At 35.4% G+C, this 24,207-nt stretch overlaps 3 protein-coding genes across 7 annotated transcripts in view; all 3 read right to left on the bottom strand.

Moving 5' to 3' along the window:
• The window catches only part of LOC145315675 (uncharacterized), a 41,829-nt gene extending 25,468 nt beyond the window's left edge, over positions 1-16,361 (bottom strand). For both annotated transcript variants that reach the window (XM_080155689.1, XM_080155688.1), the window contains exons 1-19: positions 16,218-16,361; positions 12,502-12,544; positions 12,117-12,205; positions 11,838-11,897; positions 11,473-11,553; positions 10,669-10,788; positions 9,606-9,891; positions 9,125-9,303; positions 8,283-8,408; positions 6,997-7,179; positions 6,178-6,246; positions 5,567-5,653; positions 5,140-5,255; positions 3,800-4,652; positions 3,316-3,423; positions 2,906-2,996; positions 1,873-1,992; positions 1,324-1,437; positions 401-545 (exon numbers count right to left, since the gene is read on the bottom strand). In XM_080155689.1, coding sequence (XP_080011815.1) covers positions 401-545; positions 1,324-1,437; positions 1,873-1,992; positions 2,906-2,996; positions 3,316-3,423; positions 3,800-4,652; positions 5,140-5,255; positions 5,567-5,653; positions 6,178-6,246; positions 6,997-7,179; positions 8,283-8,408; positions 9,125-9,303; positions 9,606-9,891; positions 10,669-10,788; positions 11,473-11,553; positions 11,838-11,897; positions 12,117-12,205; positions 12,502-12,544; positions 16,218-16,307 — 2,960 coding nt within the window. In that variant the 5' untranslated portion in view covers positions 16,308-16,361. The remainder of the gene's footprint in view (positions 1-400; positions 546-1,323; positions 1,438-1,872; positions 1,993-2,905; positions 2,997-3,315; positions 3,424-3,799; positions 4,653-5,139; positions 5,256-5,566; positions 5,654-6,177; positions 6,247-6,996; positions 7,180-8,282; positions 8,409-9,124; positions 9,304-9,605; positions 9,892-10,668; positions 10,789-11,472; positions 11,554-11,837; positions 11,898-12,116; positions 12,206-12,501; positions 12,545-16,217) is intronic.
• On the bottom strand, positions 16,362-19,020 carry LOC145315680 (uncharacterized). The gene is made up of 3 exons (XM_080155698.1): positions 18,693-19,020; positions 18,328-18,434; positions 16,362-17,134 (listed from the first exon to the last, which is right to left on the bottom strand). Exons 1-3 carry the CDS (start codon positions 18,885-18,887, stop codon positions 16,558-16,560), a joined length of 879 nt encoding a protein of 292 aa, XP_080011824.1. The 5' UTR covers positions 18,888-19,020; the 3' UTR covers positions 16,362-16,557.
• LOC145315677 (uncharacterized) lies at positions 18,870-23,601 on the bottom strand. 4 transcript variants are annotated; one of them, XM_080155693.1, is made up of 5 exons: positions 23,382-23,601; positions 21,520-21,623; positions 20,374-21,178; positions 20,068-20,257; positions 18,870-18,925 (listed from the first exon to the last, which is right to left on the bottom strand). In XM_080155693.1, the coding sequence occupies exons 1-4, from the start codon at positions 23,559-23,561 to the stop codon at positions 20,246-20,248; spliced, it is 1,101 nt and encodes a 366-aa protein (XP_080011819.1). In that variant the 5' UTR covers positions 23,562-23,601; the 3' UTR covers positions 18,870-18,925; positions 20,068-20,245. The 4 variants fall into 4 exon arrangements, with proteins under 4 accessions (XP_080011819.1, XP_080011817.1, XP_080011816.1 ...); XM_080155691.1 differs by having other exon boundaries at positions 18,870-18,954; positions 20,068-21,178; XM_080155690.1 differs by having other exon boundaries at positions 20,068-21,178.
• Positions 23,602-24,207: the final 606 nt, after the last annotated feature.

Below are 24,207 nucleotides of genomic sequence, written 5' to 3'. Positions count from 1 at the left end.
GGAAATAGTAGCTTTCGCAAAATTCCGTAAGGTTGTGAGTAAGATTCCAGTCAAATGCACTTATTAGGTCAAACTGTTTTTAAATATACGTTTAATTAACTATGCGTTTGGTCAACATTAAAAACAGTTAGACTTTATAAGCGAATTTTACTGGAAGCTTGCTCACAATTTTACGGAATATTGCAAAAGCTACTATACCCTTTGTCAAATAGTAAAAAATTAAGCATGATTTAAAATTAAATAAGACTTTCTGGTAACGATTATAGTGTTGCTAAGCTTCCTAAATCGTCAAGCAGTTGAAATAGATAAGACAGTTCTAACATGTATAAATTAATTTAAAAAGCTATCTATCTCGGACAGACCCTAATCATAGAAATGCTTCCCTTATGATAAGACCTACCTATAGCACTCCTGTGACACCTCGACAATGGGGGAGAGGGGCATGATGGCGGGGGCCCCACCAAACCCAGTCATATCCTCCCCCCCAGGACAACCAGTCTGTACAGGAGATACGGGACGGGGCGGCAACATCATCGAGTTTTTGTCTACATTTGAACCAATAGATATTAGTTATTTTGAGGAAGGAGTCTAAAGGGTTTGGACAATGGTCGATAACTTGATGTACATCCTCATTGATGATACACAAATCACTCCTTCTGTAGATTACAATAAATGGTTGAAATGTTTGGACACTCAACTTAATAAACCAAAAAATTAAATGCAATAAAAGTCCCCAAAGTTGTTAAGCTAACGAATAAGTCATTATAAAACTTTAGGGACTAGTGTAATAAACAGCCCAATGTCCCCTCCCTCCCTGCTTTTGAGGTGTTTCATAAGATCCCTTGTACAGGCACGACCGAAAAAAAAATCCTAATGGCCTTTGTAGGTTAAAGCTCAGTTTTTTTTTATAATTTAGGTCAGGTTTGATTATGTTAAATTAGGTACATAATAGCCCTGCAGAGGTTGGACAGAGGGAAAAGGACACGACCCTTGTTTTTAAATAATTTGAAAATAAGAGGAAAATTGCACTCTACGCTGTTGGGATCGCCCCAACACTTTTAAAACTTTTAACTTTAACTTTTAAAACACTTATAAATTGTGCTCTTAAAACCTAGGTATATCAATGGATTTATTATTACTTGGATCTTACACCAGATCTTCATTCTTCATGTTCTATAATAAAGTGAACTCTGTAGCGGGCTAAAACTGGATAGACGACCTGACCAATAAATACGAGGGGATATTGCAACCTGAATTGACGCCAATTTTTCTCATGTCATAATATCCATGTATATTCTTATCTTTTTCCATATCTATAATTGCCTGCTGACAAATTATCGGAACTGTTGGCTGCGCTGGCAGCCGCAGTGGCAGGATTTGAATCAAACAGCTGGATGGCGCAGGTGTCCTCATCTTCGTCAGGTATATAACCGCCACCTTAAATAAATACGAAAATTGTACATTATAGATTAATTACTTTTGGAGCTTAAAGAAAATTATTATATGCTCTAATAAAGTGAAAATTGAAGCTGGCTAAAATACAGATAATTTGAAGTTGAAATGATATTTCAAGCCTCTTATGAAATGCTGTTAACTTGAATACGTCTATCAGTTAATCGGTCGATATTGCTCATTGTCTTATGTATCATCTTATTAAAATTTGATTTAGCTAGAAACCTTAGAAACTTTATTTTAAAATCTTTGTTCTGAATTGGTAGGTATTTTTCAGCTTTTGCAAAGGCCAATCCAAGTTATGAAAGTACCAAACCATGCATAAAATTATGCGAATACTGAATATGTGTAATAATAACATTTGTTTTGTATACATATGTTAAAATACGTGTATCTATCCATCTATTCTTGATTCCTTACCTCTAAAAGGTGTGGAGGCACACTTGGCCGCCATTTTCTCAAACATGGTCTCATTGGGCACAAACATGGTCACATTACCCGCGCCTCCCAGTCCCGACGGGGCCTGCAAACCTGTTGGACCTAAACAAAATTGTGTTAAACTACGTTATGTGCGTCTATCCTGTAAGTAATTTTTGTAACTCAAGCTAAAGATCTCAATAACTACTAAACCGCAACTTTAGGGAAGCTTTACATAGTTCAGGGGATAGTTTCAGGCTATTTTAATTTTAAGATTTACGTATTGGGTTGGTTTTAAGCTCTTTTTAATCTTAGAATATAGTACCTCAAAATGCTAGGGTGCGCAGGATATAGTAATATATAATTCATCTAGAATTTTTATCTATTGGTTTAATGTTAAATTTCTATCTAACCAAATTAAGCTTAGAATTGTAGCGCCACAAATGGGCTTAACACCCACCCCATAAACAAATATCGAAGGAGGTGTAAGACACATAATTTAAGGGGTGTTATTTTTGTAAGAGAAGTGAATACACCACCCTACACAATCTGACGTCATTTGGTAATTTTAGGCAAGAAGCACGCAATTTGTTAAAAAACCTCTTAAATTTTTTTTTTTTGGGGGGGGGTGTAGGCCAAAAATGACATGATGATGGTGCTAGTGGCCTGGTGAATCCATCCTCATCCTCCAGACAACCTGACCTGTACTAACCTGATGGTGGTGCAAGTGGCCTGGTGAATCCATCCTCATACTCCTTACAACCTGACCTATACTAACCTGATGGTGGTGCTAGTGGCCTGGTGAATCCATCCTCATACTCCTTACAACCTGACCTATACTAACCTGATGGTGGTGCTAGTGGCCTGGTGAATTTATCCTTATCCTCCAGACAACCTGACCTATACTAACCTGATGGTGGTGCTAGTGGCCTGATGAATCCATCCTCCATACAACCTGACCTATACTACCCTGATGGTGGTGCTAGTGGCCTGGTGAATCCGTCCTCATCCTCCAGACAACCTGATCTATACTAACCTGATGGTGGTGCCAGAGGCCTGGTGAATCCATCCTCATCCTCCATACAACCTGACCGGCCACGCCTTTCTTCTTCATCCAACATCTTCTCCTAAAAACAGCAAAATTATTTACCTTTTTGGCGGCTAGGATGTTAAAACTAAAGGCAATGTATAAATTGATATCTTATTACATGGATCTAAAGGGAAAAGACAATGGCCGATAAATTGAGGTACATCCCCAATGATAATACACAAAATTACCCCGTATGTAGATTGCAATTAATAGTTGTAACGTTTAGACACTCAACTTAATGAACCAACCAATTAAAATTGAATACAAGTCCCCAAAGTTGTTCAGCCAACGAATAAGAAAAACTTTGAGGACTAGTGTAATAAACAGTCCAATGTCCCCTCCTTCCTGAAATTTACCTGTTCTTCCAGTGACATACATGGTTCTCCCTGTACAGGCTGGAGCACACCAAACCTGGGGCGGGCAACCTTACAGGCAGGCTCGTAATCACTCGGCGGTATATTCTCCTAAATAATAATATATAATAGAAAAATGGTTACTTTACTCAATAGCCTAAAACCCCCAAATGACAATTTATAAAGTATTCCAGTAAAATACAACCAAAGCGTCTAGCAATAATTTTAGCTTCAGACAATTATCCTTACAACTTTATTTTATAAGATTAACAAAAACTGTAGGTACTGCGTAGAAAAATTCTAAAAATTATTTAGATTCCAAAAAATGTCAGACTTATAACAAAAATTTTTTTTTACTGACATAAGAAATTGGTGATTCTTCACACAATGGGCCAGTTCAGCACTGATACCCCCCCCCCCCCCCCCAATGTACTTTGAGGGAAAGCACTGTAAAGTAACAATTATTAATCTAAAATTAAATAAAAACCTGATCCATATCCATCTCCTGCTGGTTACCGCTGTCACTATGAATAGCAAACGGGGCAGCAGCAGTCTTCTTTACAGGCTCCCCTACAGGCGTCTCATCAGAGAATATCTGGAAAGGAGCTGCTGGTGCTTCATCTGTGAAAATAGAAAAGGGAGCAGCGGCCGCCGACTGTTTTGTTTCTTCTGCCGGCTGTACATCAGAGAAGATCCTAAATGCTGGCTGCGGCTTAGCAGCAACTGGCGCATTCTCAGCATTATCTTCAAATATAGGAAAACTGCTGGCGGCTTTTTCGGTTAACACGACTGGTTTTGCCTTTTTAGCGACCGAAGCCAATGATATTCTTTCAACATGCTCAACAGCCGGTGTAGCACAAGCCGCCGCTGCCGCCGGACTACTGGCTGATTCATCGGCAGCTGCATCAGAAAATATTTCAAATTTTGGCGGCTCCGGCATAAAAACATCATCTCCATCGGCTGACGTTGAATTGGCCCAGAGCTGCTGCATAACTGCCATGGCAGCTTTAGTATTCACTGTAGGAGACGGCCTGCAGTTACCACCGTACATTCCGCCGTGATTCCTATGTGGCGACGGAGTGATTGCCTTACCGCCGGCGCTACTGAATGATGATCCGCTACTGCCAGAACTTGCCGACATCTTACCCGTCGCTGGATTAATATTCAACAACCGTTGTGTGTCATCCATGGAATTAAGTCTTGCCGAAGTGTTGGCACCGCCGTTGCCAATACTGGTTGACCGTCCCGGCGTGTTTAGCGGCGACGGTTGGTTTGAGTTGAATGAGGTGGAGGCTGAGCCCACGCTGCTGGCTGTGCTTGGACGTATTACACGGACTCCTTGTTGTAATATATTCCATTGTTTATTTGTTAATACGTTTGAGTAACATTTGTCAAACAGATGTAGTTACTCAGGGATCTAAAGGGATAAGACAATGTCCGATAAATTTATGTACATCTCCAAGCATAATAAACAAAATTAAACCTTCTGTAGATTGATTACAATAATATTAGTGGTTGGAACGTTTGAACACTCAACTTAATGAATCAACAAACTAAAATTAACTACCTAAGTCCTAAATTCCCCAAAATTGCAAAGCCAACGAATAGGATTACGATATTACAAAACTTTAGGGACTAGTATAATAAACAGCATATTGTCCCCTCTCTCTCTATGGTAGTTACTGAATAGAACGACAGAAAATTATTTTTTAATACTTTAAGCCTAAAAACATTAAAAATTCGATAAAAATTTAAAAAACCATTTTTTATGACCACTGTTTTTAGGGTCCCAAGAGCCTAAAAAGCATTAAAATGGAATATATTCCTGGCGGTTGAATTTTCTGTGGTTGTTGTTGTTGCTGTGCCAGCTGTTGTTGCTGAGCTAGCAGCTGTTGTTGAGCCAGTTGTTGCTGTTGCAACATAAGCTGTTTCATTTCTTCCATCTGAACAGTAATAGGTACATAATCGATATATTATTAATTGGATATTGTACCAGATTTTCATATACTCTGATTAAGTAAAACTTGTAGTTAACTCATAAGGAAAAAGAATAAGAGGTTGAATACTCACCCCCTTTCCTTGTAAAATACTACTTCCCCATCCCCTAAAAATGTATACCCCATCCCCTTATACGCTCATATTGGATGAACAAACAGGTCAAAAAAGTGCTGTCCATATTGGCAACCGAAATTGACGTCAATTTTTCCCCTGTCATAATATCCACGTATATCTTATATCCATTACTGTCCTATACCTGCTTGGTCATTGCTTCTTCTCTTTCCTTCAACATTCTCTCCCTCTCAAGAAGTTCAATGCGGCGCTGCTCTATCTCCTGCTCTTCCTAAGATTATACGGCGTTGATAATAATATAATTATTACGGCACTGCCCTTTCTACTAAATTTATATGGTGTATAATAATAAGTTTAATACGGCGCTGCTCCATCTTCTAAATATTATACTGTATTGAATACTAATAAGTTTAATACGGCACTGCTCTAACTATAAGTTGTAAAATGGACGATAAATTGATTTAATGATAATAACTAAAATTAAAGGTTAAAAATATAGTTTGCCAAATCAAGATCTAAAAACAATTGAGTACCAGAATAATAAACAGTCCAATATGAAATGTCCACTGTCCAGAGATCTAAAGGTAATATTAATACACAAAATTACCCATCTGCAGAATACTATTATTGGTCTAAACGTTTGGTCACTCAATTAATGAACCAACCAATCAAAATTCAATAAAAGTCCCTAAAGTGTTTTTCAACGACTAAGAGAACATAAAACTCTTGGGACTAGTGTAATAAACAGGCCAATGTCCCCTCCCTTCCAACAAAATCACGAAAAAAAGGACCAACCTTCTTTTTCTTCTGTCTAGCTCTCCATTTCATAGCTCTCAACTCTTCAAAACTAAACTCTGTTGTACCCTAAACAAAATTATTTACATTTACAAATAGGTATAATTTCAACTGACCCCCCCCCCCCCCCTCCAGGTGGTCTCTGTACGTACAGGTAAAAATGAAAAGAAAAAAAATTTAAGAGTTAGAGGTCAACTTATAAAACAAAATATGCATCTTTTCGAATGTTATTCACATATTTGATGAAAAAACATGCATATTTTGTTTCATAAGCTGACCTCTAACTCTTAAAATATAGTTTTTTTTCATTTTTACCTGTACAGAGACCACCTGGAGGCCTGGAGCTCCAGAACCTGGAGGCCTATCCAAAAATTCTTAAGTTGCGGGTATTTCATCAAATAAGAATGATTTTATCTTTAATAACCTATCCTTTCAGTCCAAAGATAAAGCCTATACTCCAGGTTTACGCAACTCTTCCCCCCCCCCCCCCCACTTGTTTTGTCTGCGGAAAGCTGTTGATAACACAATGCAAGATATAACTAATATATACCTAATAAACCAGATTCGTAGAGTACATTGGCTTTTTTGTGGGGTCATATGGTCTAAAGAGGGCGAATGTTTTTGTTAACTTACCTTGAATTGGTGGAAGAAGTAAAAACTATATGCCTCTTGTGTCAAATATACCTGATAAACCAGATTCTTACAGTACATTGGCTTTTTTGTAGGGGTCATATGGTTCAAAGAGGGCGAGTGTTTTTGTTAACTTACTTTGAATTGGTGGAATAAGTAAAAACTATACGCCTTTTGTGTCAAATATACCTGATAGACCAGATTCTTACAGTACATCGGCTTCTTGGTGGGGTCGTATGGTTCAAAGAGGGCGAGGGCGATGCTGACATCCTTCTCCGGCTTCAGGGTAGACAACACGTTGCTCTCCCCTGGCAGCAGCTTGTGGGGGGTCACCGTGGACCCCTTCCTCTGGTCCTCTTCGGAACCTTCGTCCTAGAAAGCGAGAAGTAGTGTGCTTGTATTACGTAAAATCCGCGAGTCGAAAGCGACTATTAAGTCTAATTGTTATTAAATATGCATTTTATTATACTATGCGTTTTGTCAATATTAAGAATACTCAGACTTGATAATCGCTTTCGACTGAAGCTAACTCACAGATTTTACGCATTACAAGCAAAAAAATAGTTCTCCCTTGATATATTATTACTTAGCTGTTGCACCAGATTTTCATGTACTCTAGGAATAAAGTGAAACTCGCAGTTGGATAAAATAACGGTACCGCCCCTTCCATCCATCTATGTTAGCAACATAAATTGACGACAGGTTATGTGTATATTCTTAACCTCCCAAGATTGGATTTCATGGACATAGTAAACTATAGTGAACAAAATAAATACAATAGCTGAGAGAAGGAGGGAACATTGGACTTTAAATTACACTTGTTCCCAAAATTGGAAATAACCCTAGTATTTTATTCGTTGGATTACTTTGAGTACTTTTATTGAATTTTAATTTAGCGGCTTCGCCCCTAGCCTCTAGGGGCTCTGCCCCAAGAGGTAAAGACAAAATGTAGTAGATGTGGTGCAGCACCAAGTAGTTAGTATCATCTGCATAAAAAAAATTTATTGGGATTTTTTTGGGGGGGAGGGAGAGGGTTGGGGGTGTCCCAACCCTCCAAGAATATAGCCTAAAAACACCACAGGACCAGTCGGTATATTCCCTAAAGAGTAGAATACAATCGGTTCAGTGGTTACCGAGATCTTAAGGGACGGACAGACATAATTCTACTTTATATTATAGATTGGTTGGTTCTTAACTAATAGCGTCACAATTCTTGAACCAATAATTTAAAATTACAGAAGGGGGCTTTGTCGTCCTTAGTCTTATACAGGAAACTATAAAGATAAGACAATAGCCGATAAATTGAAGTACATCCCAAATGATGATACAAAAAATTACCCCCCAAGTTGTTAAGCAAACTAAAGAAAACTTATGAAACTTTTGGGACTAGAGTAATAAACACTGATTAAACAGCCCATTGTTCCCTCCCTCCCTGGTAAGAACGCCATTATAGAAAAGCTTCGCTCTTAACCAACCTGATGCAAGGTAAAGCCAGCTCTGGGCGCCATCTCCCCAATTTTGTTCAGGGGAACATTTATGGATTTCTTCACCTTGCCAGCAGCGGCTTCATTCCAATGTCCCGCAGCCAATACATTCTCCTTCACAGTTAGTTTGTAGTGAAACTTTTAGAGAAAACAAGGATGACAACATTTATAAGTAGCAAAGCAATGTATACATTATGTAGGTTTATGTTTCTTATCGCATAACCGACGGACAAAAAAAATATGAAATGCTCATAAAGGGAGAGGTAGGTTTCTGGTAAAATAGTAGTAGAACGATAATATTCACTAAATATGTGCATTTCTTATTGAAAAGAACTATAGACAAAATTTTTTGTCTTAAAGTTAACATAATTTTTTATCGTTCTACTAGGTACTGTTTTTAACTTATAACACATAACCTTTACGGATTTTACCAGAAACCTACCTTTATTGAATCTTCAAAACAATTTCTAGCCATCTATCTTAAAAAGTAGCCATGAAATTCACGTTTCCCCCTATCGGACATTTCAAATTAATACTCCTCCTACTAGGACAGACGAGCATTAAAAAATGCGCAAAATATGATATTTGTTAATGGATTTATTATTACTAGGATCTTACACTAGATTAGCATGTACTCTAATAAAGTAAAACGTGTAGCTGGCTAAAAAAAACGATCCCCATCCATCCCCTTTACCCTATTCCCTCCAATTCTACTGGATGAACGAGCTGACCAATAAAAGAGTAATTGCCGACAATTTTCCCCTTTCATAATATCCATGCATGTTCTACATCCATTTCTTATACTACTGTTTCACTTCAATCTAACTTCCCTTATGATCAGCCCGGCTGGGGATACTTGGGACACCGCTAGTAGCTGTACGAGGAGCCGCGTTCTCTTGACCAACCGCCGCCGCCGCAACATGTTGGCGGGAGCGGCTGCTGCCGCTAGCTGATGGCTGTCTTGATTGGCCACTGCTCCCGGCTGGCTCATCTTGGAAGATAGCAATTCCTCCTAGATAATAGCGCGGCGCTTTCACATATTGTATCCTTTTATGCACTGATAAATTCCCCCCCCCCCCTTATATTTAAAATAAGAGGGTGGGGTAGTGTTTTGTTTGTTATCATTTCATAAATTCAAATGTAGGTATCTTCTTTCTTAATTATTAACTGAGGAATTTAGTTAACATTTTTTTTCAAACACTCAACTTTCTTCGAGAATTTGTTCTTTAATTTAACAAAACAAAAAAACAAGACAATTTTTTAACAAAAACTAATTGGCAAAAAAAAGAGAAAAAATACAAATAAAATCCCAACCTGCATTATTGCTCGGTTTCAACGCCATCCTATCCACCTGTCCGGACGGCCTATGGACTCCGGGCTTCGAGCTTGTGACCACCCCGGCCCCGACTCGCACACTGCCCACCTTGCCGTGCTTGCCCTCGCCGCGCAGCCGGCCCAGGGCACACCGCTGCTCCTGCTCATAGATCTCGTCCTGCGAGATTTCTTCGCCGTTCAGCCGTTTGGCCACGCGCATCTCAAAGCCTTGTTTCCGTTGCTTGAGGCCGGTTTTGGCCTCGGTGTCGGTCAGCGCATCAACTCCCTGAATTTTACAACAATCGATATATTATTACTTGGATGTTGCACCAGATTTTCATGTACTCTAATAAAGTGATAGTGGACGCTGGCAAAAATACGATACCCCCCCAACCCAACCCCTCGTACTGGATGAACGAAATGAGGTCCATGTTAGCAACCAAAAGTGGATGACATATTTTCTCCTAACAATAAACCACGTATTTTCTATATCCATTCTTACAACTAATATTCATGCGTCCCTAGATATTTAGATTAGCCAAACACCGTGTCATACTCAAGTAAAATAATCTAATACTATTCAAATCACATAAAGTCAATGGTCGAAATATAGTGGTTGTCTCGACCAATATACAGATAATATTTATCGCATTGTCATAGAGACAGCTTTCCGTGGATATTAAAATGAAAAATTGTCTTGATTGATTGATTAACCATAGTATATTTGGGAACTAAGTCTCCAGAGGTGAATTCTTAAAAAAAACTTTTGCCTCACTAAAATCAGCTAAAATCAGTTTGCCACACTAAAATTTTAGTGAGGCAAAATTATCCCCTCTAAACCTTTAGCGAGCCTCACTGATTTTAGTGAGGCAAATTTGTTTTAAGAATTCACCTCTGGAGTATAGAAAATTGTCTATAATACGTTGCTATACATGAATTTTCAGTATGGTTGAGAACCGATAATAATCCAGCGGATATTTCGCTTTAGAAGCTATACTGGAAATTTTATTATCTCACAACTAGGACTTTTAGATAAAGGTTGTGGCATCAAAGTGAGTGTTACCTTTAAATAGACAGATTCAGCTGCCTTGTAGTTTCCTTGGGTTTCAAGTAGCCATGCCCAGGCATCATACAGGCCTGCCTGTTGTGTACAGATACCATTATTGTACATATAGCTGTACACCTAAACATATATATATTTATATCATAGTCATGATATCCTTATACTAAAGTAACAGGATGTCTGTTTGTGTGTCTGTACTGAAGGATCTCGCTAACCGCTGAACCGATCGGGTTCTCCTTAACAGGGTAGCTTCCCATAGGTCCCGGGAAGGTTTATAACTATTTTGGGGAAGGGTACCACCACCCTCCCAAGAGAAATAAAAAAAGTCGAAAAAATTTTAAATATTTGAGAGACTTGATCGAAACATAAAGAGGTATCGTAGAATTTGAAAGCAATAAAGAGGTATCGTTTAGATTTGAACAAAAAAAAACATTTAAAATGCCACTAGAGGCCTCTAGGGGCGTAGCCGCTAGTTTTACATATAGCTGTACGCCTAAACATATATATTTTCCAAATAATTATTTTTTTCGACTTTTTTTATTTCTCTTGGGAGGGTGGTGGTATATTTATAATGCTTCCCAGGACCCATGAGAAGCTACTTTGTAAAGGAGAACCATAACGGTAGAGCGGTTAGCGAGATCCTTCGGTAATAGTAAACAGACAGAAAGACATCCTTTTACTTTATAATAATGTATATTCCCTGAAGATTGGGATCCAATCGGCTCAGCAGTTACCGAGATCTTAAGCTTCAGACAGGCTAACGGACGGACAGACATAATACTACTTTGTACTATATATGAATACCTCTACTGGTGTACTTGACATCTTGGCATACTTGAGCCAAACCTCTAAAAACCTTGGGTCCTCAAAGGCCTCTTTGCTGTCCTAAAAATATTACTACATAAATATTTGCTTAACAGTTGTGATGCAATGTAAAAATTCGTGAAATATTTTTCATTGTTCTAAACCTTTCCCTTTCTTTGATTAAGACTCAAAATAGAGATGCTATGCTTTCTAAATTGTGCCTTACTGTATCTCAGGAATCAAAATTCAAAGTTTGAAGTTGATAGTACAATTCTAGTATTCTTATATTAACTATCAGAGCTATCCGTTGCGGACAAACGGATTGAACGTAATACTAATTGAAGAAAAGTATATAATGTACTGACCTTGAATCTTGTGATACATTTCTCCAGCAGAACATGGATCTTTCCCTCCTTCCCACCTTTACCAATGGATATACTATTACTCGGATGATACACCAGATATTCATGTTCCTTAATAAAGTGGCAGCGAGCTAAGATAACAATACCCCCCCATCCAACATCTTTAACCCATCCCCTTCCCTCTTACTGGATGAACGAACTAACCTATAAATGAGGTCTATATTAGAAACCTAATTTTTTACACTGTCGTAATATCCACGTATAATGTATATCCATTCCTTTGGGAAACGCCTGCTCTACCCAGGAGACATATCTGTACCACGGGTCCAGTGGATCCCCACCAGAGTAACTCCGGATCTCGGTTTCAAATGCTAGAAAACAAAACAAGGTTAGCAACATCCATACAAGCGAAGCTCAACAAAATAGTGGGGAAAAAATTTGATGTAAATCTGTAAAAAAAAAAAATGACTAGGATGCACTTACATAGTTAGACTTGATAGGAGATATGCTTTACTTATAACATTCTACCTAATCGCCAAAAGAATCACCATGACATTCAAACAAGGCAACAAACTTGATGTAAAAATATCTGGAATGAATGTTTAAAATAGTCATTTCATGATCCTTACGATCTCAAGAACAGCAAATTTTAATTAAAAATAATTACCTGCTCTTTGTTCTTGTAAAAGTTTTTGAGTATCTCCATCCTTTTTTAAACAACATTTATCAGTTTCAATCATTAAAAATAATATTATATAGAAGTGTTATTATACAGGGCGACCACTCAAAAACAAAAAAAATATAGTATTTTCATAGTATATTTTTTTAATCCATATAGTATATATAGTATATTTTTTAAAACTCGTATAGTATGATATAGTATCGGACTTAGAATTATTAAGTAATACATAGTATATACATCATCAATAATAACTCAAAGCATAGCTGTTATCAAAGCAATTTCACATATAAGGGGCTTACTCTGTGATTATTAGGCTAGGTATTGTTGTGAGACTATAGATTATTTAGGATAAAAGTTTACTTTTGGTTAGTATTTCACATATATTTAATCATTTTTTTGATAGGTCTCAGGTTCAGGTGCTGCAGGCTATCTGGAAGGTGGTTTTTGGACAAGTAAAAAAAATAAATTTCTGTTTGAAGAGTTAGAGATCAACTTATAAAACAAAATATGCATCTATTTTGATGTTATTAACATAAATAAAGAAAAAATCAAAATAGGCCTCCAATTTCTAGTCTTGCAGTCCTCTAAGTTCTGGTCCTGCAGAATCTGGACGGATAAAAATCAAACTTCCCTCAATTGAACATTTAATGGTATATTTGTTAAACAAAATGAGCTTATATTTGGATGTTCTTTATATATTTGAAGGAAAAAATAAAATTGGCCTTCAGGTTTAGGAGCTGCAGGCCTCCAGGTGGACTCTATACACAAATAAAATAAAAATTTTAAATTTAAGGAGTTAGAGGTTTATTAAACAACATAAGCATCTTTATTGATGCTATTTATATATTTAAAGAAAAAATGACAACCGACCTCCAGGTAATGATGCTGCAGGCCTCCAGGTGGACTCTGGACAGGTAAAAATCAAAATTTCTTATTTATGTAGTTAGAGGTTAGTCTATAAAACACCATAAGCATCTTTTTAGATGTTATTTACATATCTAAAGAAAAAATACAATTGATCTCCAGTTCCAGGTGCTGCAGGCTTCCACTGTGTAGAGAAAACCTGGAGGCCTAAACTTGAACTCTTCAAATAAGAAATTTGAGTCTTTTACCTGTTCTGAATGAACCTGAACTTGGATCCCGATATGTTAATATTATCCAAGTAAATGCATATTGTTATATAAATTGACCTCTAACTCTTCACATAAGAAATTTGATTGTTTACCTGTTCAGAGTGGACCTAAAGGCCCGCAGGACCTGAACTTGGAGGCCGATTTATATATTTTCTTCAGATATGTTAATAAGATCCAAAACTCTTAAAAAAAGAAATTTGATTTTTTACCTGTCCAGAGTGGACCTGGAGGCCTGCAGGGCTTGACCCTGGGGGCTAATTTTCAATTTTTTTCAGATATGTTAATAACATCCAAAAAGATGCATATTCTGTTTTATAGGTTGACCTCTAACTCTTCAAAAAAAATTTGAATTTATACCAGTCCAGAGTGGACCTGGTGGCCTGCAGGACCAGAACTTGGAGGCCAATTTAAATTTTTTTCTTTAGATATGTTAATAACATCCTGAAAGATGCATATTCTGTTTAATAAGTTGATCTCTAAATTTAACAATTTTTTAAGCTTTTATCCCAAATAACCTATAGTCTCACATTGATACATAGCCTAATAATCACGGAGTAAGCGAAAGTGGTAAAATTTCCCCCTTACCCTTAAGTTAATTCTATGAAAAATAACTGATATTTTAATCATAATCACAAACAAAAATATATTTTAAAGGAATTTCTCCATCTCTTTTTTACTGTACCTAGAGCTTTATGCATTTGTCGTATCACAGTATCTTTTGAGCCCCACGCAGGGGCTAGAAATAGGAGAAAACCTACTGTGAAAATAAGATAAAACGCTCCTTAAGAGGCGTTGTCACAAACTGACAATATTCGTTTTTTGTTATATAAATGTAATATTATATAGTATATATAGTAAATTTTTGTCAAGTAAAGGTAATAATATATAGTATATATAGTAAATTTTGGTCATATAGTATGATATAGTATCCAAATTCATCCTATATAGTATAAATAGTATATATAGTATGCAGTGGTCGCCCTGGTTATATCATACTAATAAATACTATCCTGTTTAATAAAACAGGAAGTATGTCTGTATATCTGTGTGTCTCCTTTACAGTGTGAAGCCTATATATTAGGTCCAGGGAAGGAATTTAACTGTTGGTAATATTCTCTTAGAATTTTTTTTTCAATTTTGAAAAGGGAGGGGGGGTTTAATGCAACCATCTCGTAATCAGTGAGCAAATGGCACTTAGAATTCGAATTTCCATCTGAAATTTTGCATGAGTATTAGAGTAATCCTTGGTAGGTCTATTTTCCCTAAATCGAACAAAAAGTTGGAAAAGTAACGGCTAACGGCTGGCGGCTCAGCCGTTTTCCCATTTTTTTGGATATCTATATTGCAAATTAGTCACGAAACCTATCTCCACATAATACTCTTTTCCACTCCAAAACGCTATCAAACGATTCTAGACGGTAGCTGTTGGTACTAGAAGTTTTGAAAATTGTTATTGCTATCATTTAACATGAATTAAACCAAAAATATGTTTTAAAAAGTTGATACCTACGTAATTGATGATGGATTTACCCTGAAAATAGGCAAAAAAAAAACGGCTAAACGGCTGAGCCGCCAGCCGTTACTTTTCCAACTTTTTGTTCGATTTAGGGAAAATAGTCCTACCAAGGATTACTCATGCAAAAGTTCAGATCGAAATTCGAATTCTAAGTGTCATTTGCTGATTACGAGATGGTTGCATTAAACCCCCCCTTTTATTACTCCCCCCCCCCCCCCCCCCCCGACAGCGAACTATGAACTCTGGCCGCAGCGCTCGGCCCCCTTGCCTGCCTAGCCGCAGCGCTCGGCTCCCCAGCCTAAAACCTAACCTAACCTAAAATAGTTGTTTGTCGTTAGAAAAAAATTTCTAAGAGGATAACGCGAAACTTTTTTTCGTTTTAAACTAAAATTAAAAGTCGAGTGTCGACTTTACCCCGCCCCACTTCTCCCACTTACATGCCACTATGAGCTTAGCCACTTGTACTAGTTTAGGACGATAAGGTCCAATTCTTGAAGATAGAAAAAAGAAAAAAAAGTGATTCTAAAGGTCAGACACACAGTCACTTGTAGAATTATTTGCATCTTAAAAGCATCAAACAGTTTTATTTTCAAAACTGCAATATAAAATGTTTAAAATGTTGTAGCCCCTTCTGGTATTGCTTATTTTTTTTGATGATTTTTAATTTTTATATTGTGTGGGGGGGGGGGGGTGTGTGATAATTCTTACATTTACCAATTCCTGTTTTATTATCTCGTTCTTACTTGGCATTATCGTATACTTTTACTTATAACATTTAGGGTAAATTTCATTCTCCTTTTTAAAAAAAAGATTAGTTTTAATAAAAACTGATGCCTATTTGAAATTAAAAAAATGGTGACTGTCCTTTCGTGTAGACATACCAAGGTAACGAAGATACACACACCGACAAACTTTTAGGATACCTATATAAAATAAGTCCCCAAGGCCATATAAATAATGAGAAGGCATTGGTTTTTTTTTAATTGATGGAAGAAATGAACACTAGCTGTCGTTTTCTCAAAAAGGCATGAAAAGACTGATAAATGTTCCTTGTCATGAAGAACTGAGTTGAGCGTGGACACTTTTCTTCCCTGCTTCAACGGCTGAACATTCTCTTTAGATAATTCCCATTCGTCCGCCATTTTATTAGGTATTTAATTCATTTAAGTATAAAATTCAATGATAATATGCTAATATCTGAAATATTAACAATAACTTGTAAATGTTGACATATTTAATGTTTATAAAATAAAGTGATTAAGATTATTCAGTCACAATTATAAAATGATTATAAAAAAACATTAGTAAAATCTACATATAATCTAAGAAAACAAAGTTCCATACAGACAGGCAAACATTTTGGATTCACTTTAGTAGAAAATTAAGAGTCAGTCAATTGATTTTCCTCATGCAACTTTGACAAAGGAATGTTGCAGAACACTTGACACGAATATTTTGACAACGGCTTAATAAAACAGAATAGTCTTTGCATCCATGACATTGCGTTAGTGAACGAACTTCTTTGCATGATGACTCACCAATTGCTGCACTTAGATTGGTGCTTTTGACGAGCAAACGATTGACAAGGTTAATATTGTCAATATTGGCGCTGACAAATGACCCAACTGCTTTGGCTGATATATACTGTCTTTCAAAAAACTTAACACACTTTTCTTCTATACTGTTGGCTATTTCTTTGCAAGAATCAACTTTTTCTAGCTTAGTTACACACTCCATTGCAGTGATCAGATTATCATCTTTAACAACAACAGCTGATATTATTAGCAGAGAAATTATTTTAACAGGACGTTGTATATCATAGAAGTCAGTAAATAGAAGCATATCAGATAAAATTTCTATATTGGAACAGGAGCGAAGTAGTATTTCACAACCACGGAGCCAATCTAGCAAAATTTTGACAGCTTCATGCTTGAATCCTTCAATGTGAACAACTTGCGATGTGATAACTAGTAGTGATGTACATGGCGCAATAAATATTTTTTAAAAAATCACAAGACAATACATGTTCTATTACATGATTGCACTGGAAATTGTTATTTCAGGGGTGTATATTTTGCACAAGATTTATTTTTTTTCCCCGGCTACAAAAGGGGGGAGGCGGATGTGCCACTTTTTAAACCAAAAATATACGCGCATGTACTCAGCCCATAAAAGAGTTACAGCTCTAAACTTTGGCACAGCAATTGCTTTGTGGAGAACAATATGGAACTGTAAAGAAACGGCGGTAAAACCGCTGCTCCCGCCGAAAACCGGCGTTTCCCGCCGAATTGTTTGCCTTTTTTCGCCAAATTATACAGTTCTCAATCATCTGAGATAAATTTTTTTTTTCATAAAAATTTCCCTTCTATTTTCACGTGACACTTGTAAATTGAAAAATGTCAATACTAAAAAAAAGTGTAAAATCTTGACAGTATTGACATGTTTCAAATATTACAAGTGTCAAGTGGAAAAATAAGGGAAATTGTTAAGAAAAAAAAAGTTTACTTAGATAATAAAAATTGTCTATAATGGCGAGAAAAAGCAAAAAAAATATGGCGGGAAACGGCGGTTTTCGGCGTAGCGGCGGTTCCGCCGCCGTTTCTACACAGTTCCATATTGTTCTCCACAAAAGAAAATGCTATGCCGAATTTTAGAGCTGTAACTCTTTTACGGGCTGAGATCATGCGCGTTTTACTTTTGGTTTCAAAAAGTGGCACATCCGCCTCCCTCCTTTTTTATTTCCCCCCCCTAGTTTTTTCTCACCAAGTAGGGGGTAAAATGGAAAAATATTTAAAGAACTCTATATTTTATTTATTTTATCCCTTCCCACATTTTTTTAGTTTTTTTCACCAAGGAGGGGGGGGGGGGGGGAATTGGAAAAAATGTTTTCAGTTTTCTTAATTTTTACATTTTTTTCCCCTCCAACCACTTATTTTTTACCCCCCCCCCCCCCCCCCTGAGCAGGGAATCCCATGTAGAATATACACCCCTGTGTTATTTATAAACAAAAACCACAGTCTTAATCTAATGAACAGGTATAATATAAAGAATGGCTAATATAATAGGATTTTTAAAATTAAACTTTATGAAATGTAGAGCAGTAACATCAATAGAAAAGTTGCAGATACAGAATGTTACACAAAATAGATAATGCGCTTTCCTTGTGAATAAAAAACTTTCATATTTTGCAAATTTTCTACTTTTACATCTCCAGAATCGGTGAGGTTACGATTTTCCACATCCATAGAATTCTTGTTTTCATCAATTTCCTAAGATAATGATAATTGATAATTGACATAAAAAGGTTGAATTACACTAAACAATGGATAAAAACATCATAAAAAGCAAAGCTCAACAATCATAAATGTCATACATCCTATCATTAACAAAAAACAACTCTATGGTCATTATATTATTCTTTGCATTAATACTAAATTTAACTTAAACTTTTTAAGGCATGAAAAAATGATTTAAAATTTCGTAAGCAATTACTTATATATTTTGATTTAAAATAAAACATACTTCACCTTATTGAGAAGATTAACAGTGGCTGCGCCCTTCCAGTTGCTGCTGAACATTGACTTGAAAACAGTTGACTCAGTCACAAGGACATCCATAGGCATAGCAATAAATTCATTTTCACAAACAAGCATTACAGGAATATTATCACTTTCCTTTAGGGCTGCCATGATGGTTAAATTAAGTTCTGAAAAAAAAATCATTATTTAAAAGAGGTAGGATGTCTCTGTCTGTGTGTCGTCTTGATATGACCACCAGTTAAGTTAGGTTCTCCATAATTTAACTTGGTAATGCTTTTTGAAGATCTTTTAAAGAATATTATAAATAATTTTGGGGAGTGTAATTAAACCTTCCCCAGAAAAGGGATAGTTCTACGAAGTGTATTTAAAGAGTTAAGGTACTTAGAGTAGTGAACTTTTATATGTCTTAGTAGATTATATTAGGCATTGGATAGATATGATTATATGTTAAAGAATTTTTAACATTGACCAGACCAAACTTTTTTATTTGACAATATCTAAAAAAGTTAAAGTGATTTGCCACATAAATTACATGAGAATGGTCTATTTTTTTCCAAATATGTATAGCCCAAACACCAATATCAGAGAATCTTTTTCCACATATTTCACAAGAGTTATAAAAAAATTGAACAGGGAGTTCCCCTTAAGACAAGTTACTTAAAAAACATAAAAATAACGTCCGGTTCATTATAGAACAGGTTTTCTATAGATTCTTTATAAAAAAATAAAGAAAACCGTCCGGTTTACTTACAATTTACAAATTATCTCACGCGGAAATACCAATTAACCATACAATATATATATATATATAAAAAGACCATTCTCATGTAATTTATGTTGCAAATCACTAACTTTTTTAGATATTGTCAAATAAAAAAAGTTCGGTCAGGTCAATGTTATAATTCTTTATCACAATCATATCTATCCAATGCCTAATATATTCTACTAAGACATATAAAAAGATCACTACTCTAAGTACTATACTAAATATTTTATTGGTCATTCTTTGTTGTTATGTGTATTTTGTTGTATAAAAAGTTCTATTAACTAGTAAAGGCTATCTAAAGTTGTATTTATGTCAAAAAAGTTTTTGTCATATATAACATGCATCGAAGTTGAAAATAAAAATGAAAAACTCATTTTTTATGGAAAATCCCTGGTCAAATCTTTTAATTTTAATCAATAACTTTATATTAAGCACTACTACGTTATTTAAAATAGAAAAAACTTACAGTTGACTATTTTTTTTAAAATGCACTTCGTGAAACTATCCCTTTTGCCTACTTTTACTCCCCCCCCCCCCTCCACCGAAAATAAAAGATTATGATCATGGAGACTAAAGGGCATAATATTTACAGAGAACCTAATTGATCTGGCGGTTAATGCGATCCGCTTTGGCTTTTTCCAATGTAGGAAAAAGCCAAAGAGATGACCATGCTCTTGTTCTTAATTCATCGATTAATGTATCACATACATCTTTCTCCTTATAAAGAATTTTGGTATTTTTTTTATCACATGCATAAATTATTGAACAAGTTAGTTTAGAATGTAAACTATCAAAATGAATCTTTTTCAAGTAAGGAAGCTTTAATACATGATAAGTTTCAAGAGGGTCTTTTGTAAAAAAAGGAAGGTTTAATTCTCTTAATGTATGCATTGAAGTTTTTACAAGAGTCAATGAAATAGTTTCACTCAAATCATCAAGTTCAAGATATTTTAGGTTATCAAACTTAAGGCAATTGAGATCATCATTGTTGTTGAATTCAACCTCAGCTATTATTAACTTTGTAAGTGTGGTTGTACTTGTTTTCATTAGAGATAGGGCCAACTCCTCATTCACATCACGTAAACTTATAACTGATAAGTTTTGAATGTTGAAACCGTTGATATCCATGTTGGTTAGGTTGACGTCTTCTAACTTCAGACTGGTGATATTTTTAAAATTAACAGTCCTCATAACACGCAATATATTTGCCATGTCTGATTCCTTAAGCGCAAGAGAATTTAGATTTGGTATGCAGGGCATTTCAATATGGTTGATAACAAAATCATCTTCTCGATAAATTGATGCATAATCAATTCCGATATGCTGAAGCTTATTGGCATGCCTGCAAATCAAAGATCTGACCAGACAGTTTGTATCAAAACAACAAAATATTTGTAAATTCAGCTTTTCCAGCTGTTGAAAATCAAAATCCTGTTCTAGAAGATACTCATAGCCATCGTGGTTATAGGGAATCTTCAAGCCGGTAATTTTATCCTTATAACTTTTCAAAACTTCTTTAATAAAACCAGGATCTATATCAATATCATTAACTATTATCGGAAATTCAAGGTTTAGTTTCAGAACGGGTCCATAGGGTCTTTCATCAGCAGCTGATAATATTTCTAGGATTTCAGGTTCGTCCTCAGTATATCTGACATGGTAGGTTCCAAATACAGAGTTTAACTCAGCTGTCACTGTTGTGAAGCACCTAGAAAAAATAACACTAGGTATTTATTTAATACTTTTAAATCTATTTAGCCGTTTAGGCTTTTTTGGTATTTTAAGAGCACATTAAAGTAAAAGCTCTACATTTAAGTATCAATACTATATAACTTACTAGCGGCTTCGCCCCTAGCCTCTAGGGGCTTTGCCACCCCCCAATAAAATAGTTATAAACCTTCCCGGGACCTATGAGAAGCTACCCTGTAAAGGAGAATCCGATCGGTTCAGCGGTTAGCGAGATGCTTCGCTACAAACAAACAGACAGACATCGTTCTACTTTGTATTATAGATGTATTTAAGAATCATATAAAGTAACTAAAAACTCACCAAGAAGATACACATCTCAAAACCTTCAGATCATCAAAAGATAGGAATTCAAATATTTTTCTCATGGCCAACAAGGGAACAACTCTAAAGTTTCCAGCAATGTCCTAAGTAGTAAAGAAGTTTAGTTGGTTCTAATAGTTGATGATTAGTAATAAAATGCCGTTTCTCGCAGACCTGCGCGCGCGGTCATGCGTCATGACGCAAATTTCAATTCTCAGTTTCCGATGCTTGATTTACTTTTTTTCTTTATAACATAAAATGCGTCACTCTTCCCACATGACCGCGGGCGATCGGGAGAAACCCGGCGTTTTATTACTAAGTAGTCATCCAAAGAGTTCGGCGCTCTCACACCAATTACCCTCTTGGGCACTATACCACCCCCCCCCCTCCCACTAGTAAAATGTAGGTTTTTTAGCCAAAAAGAGGAATACTCTTGAAATTCGACCTGTTCTCATTTATTTATACCTAAATAGAGAGCCCCACGTCTTTATTTAAATCATAAGTGCATAGCCTAATTTTTTTCATATTTTTATATTTTATACCTAATAAAACCCTATGTTTTCCAAAAATCTAACATCATTTCAACAAGTTTTATTCATTTATTTTATATAAAGTTCTTTTAAATCCGCAATAATATTTGTTTTTTTGAATAGAAATACCTACATTTAATTAACTAAGATGGCATTCAAAATTTTTTTAAAAATTTCAAAGTATATAAAATAAAGATTTCAAAAATATTATTATAGCAATTCAGATTCTCATACTAGAATAGGTCACTAGGACGAATGAACATTAACACTTAGAGAATAATTATAATATATGTAAATATTTTAAATGTCAAAACAAAATTGGAGTAAATTTGTTGAAAAACTGAGAACAGACATTCTGGTAATGATTATACAGTTGTTAAGTTTTCTAAATAAATACTTAACTTCTAAAGGAATCACCATGCAAAGTTATAAATCAATAAGACAATTCTAACATGCCTAAGTTAACAGGAAAAAAACTATATGGGCGGGCGAACGGACCGTCACTATTTTTAGAACAGTTATTCTTAATAGACACATCACTTTGAATTTATAATACATAATTACAAATATGTTTTACAAGTATTACAAAGACCTGTTAGTTCCTTCATTTGCACCAGATTTTCAAGAACAGACAACTTTTCATTTTTCTTAATCTTGGCAATTTATGCCTTTTCTTTCACAAGCAACACAAATTATTTTAGAGTTTTAAATGATCTACTGCAAATTATGGCATGTTTGTTATTTATGAAATAATCACACTGAAAATGAATTTTATTACTAAAAAGCTTCACGGATTTTTCATATTTTGACTTGCGGATTTTTTTTATGAATTTTTTAGGTTAAAAACACATTTTTACAGCTTTTTTTCAAGAAAAAATATACTCAAGTTCAAATGCAATTTATTCTTTAGGCTATGTACTTATGATTTAAGAAAGACGTGGGGCTCTATATAGGTATAACTAAATGATATCAGTTCGATTTTCCAGAGTATTCCTCTTTGTGGCTAAAAAAACCTACATTTTACTAGCTAGTGCCCCCCTCAATCTTTTTAAAAAAACTAATTGAAAATATGAGGGTGGGGGGATTGTTGTTTTGTTTGTTTGATGACGGATATGAAAATGCCGTTTCTCGAAAACGTACTCGGTCATACGCAATGTTGGAAAGGTGACGCAAATTTCAGATTTGAGTTTTCGCGATTTGAGAAAAATGCATCTTTATATCAAGCTAATCAAATGATCTTGTAAGCAGTTTACAGATACTTGATATTTATTGAGTAGCTAAGCTAGTTAGTTAGTTAGTCTTAGTTAAGTTAACATCAAATCGTTTATTTACCTGTGAACATTTACAATTTTCTTTTAATTGTAGGATATTTTGCTCAAAATCTTTGTTGGAGGTCTCTAATTCTAAAATTCTGGCCATCAAAATTAATTTCTCTGCCTCCAATTCTTCATTTTTCCTTTTCAAGTCCTCTATGGTTTCAGGTAACTCTGCATTTTTTCGTTTCTTGCCCATTTTCTGTTTCTCTGAAAAAAATTTTAACAGCTAATTTTTATGTGATATAAGGGGGGGGGGAAGTTTGTACAGTTATAGGAAATGAAAATTTAGTATCAAATTTTGCCCTGGCCGTTTGGGCTTGTTTTTATAGTTATCAACTTAATTCTTTTTGTAAACTCTCTTATATGATTGGATCTACCTGTAAAACTTTGAAAATTGAATTTTGGGACTTTCCCTCTAGGGGCTAGTGGGGCAAAAGACCCCCCTAAACACTAAAATTTTAAGTTATGCGCTTATTTTTTAAGATATCGAGCTGATTTTTTAAATGGAAGCTTTTATTGCATAAATGAGTTGATTAGCCATCCCATATGGCATATTTCATTTTACACTTTACTTCTAGGGGCTTGTAAGCTTAAAACTTATAAATTTTGTATTTGGGGGGGTTGTTTTACCCCAAAAGCCCCTAGAAGTAAAGTGCAAAAATGAAATATGGGGTGGCTAATCAACTCATCTGTGTAATAAAAGGTTCCATTTAAAAAATCAGCTCGATATCTTAAAAAATAAGCTCATAACTTAAAATTTTAGTGTTTGGGGGGGTCTTTTGCCCCTAGAGGGAAAGTCCCAAATTTCAATTTTCAAAATTTTACAGGTAGATCCAATCATA

Source organism: Acartia tonsa, chromosome 4, assembly GCF_053477335.1.
Source record: "Acartia tonsa isolate MP-2025a chromosome 4, ASM5347733v1, whole genome shotgun sequence".
NCBI classification, from domain to species: domain Eukaryota; kingdom Metazoa; phylum Arthropoda; class Copepoda; order Calanoida; family Acartiidae; genus Acartia; species Acartia tonsa.
The sequence above is the reverse complement of the archived record's forward strand: the minus strand, read 5'-3'. Positions and strand labels throughout refer to the sequence as shown.

What these genes read in the sequence shown, in the direction of transcription:
- LOC145315677 (XM_080155691.1), bottom strand. Translation starts at nt 23,561, where the DNA reads ATGGGCAAGAAACGAAAAAATGCAGAGTTACCTGAAACCATAGAGGAC. An exon ending in AAAATTGTAAATGTTCACAG is followed by an intron (nt 21,624 to 23,381) that starts GTAAATAAACGA and finishes TTTACTACTTAG; the next exon opens with GACATTGCTGGAAACTTTAG. An exon ending in TTGAGATGTGTATCTTCTTG is followed by an intron (nt 21,179 to 21,519) that starts GTGAGTTTTTAG and finishes TATTTTTTCTAG; the next exon opens with GTGCTTCACAACAGTGACAG.
- LOC145315680 (XM_080155698.1), bottom strand. Translation starts at nt 18,887, where the DNA reads ATGATTTTTTTTTCAGAACTTAATTTAACCATCATGGCAGCCCTAAAG. An exon ending in CTGTTAATCTTCTCAATAAG is followed by an intron (nt 18,435 to 18,692) that starts GTGAAGTATGTT and finishes TCATTATCTTAG; the next exon opens with GAAATTGATGAAAACAAGAA. An exon ending in ATGAAAGTTTTTTATTCACA is followed by an intron (nt 17,135 to 18,327) that starts AGGAAAGCGCAT and finishes TACATCACTACT; the next exon opens with AGTTATCACATCGCAAGTTG.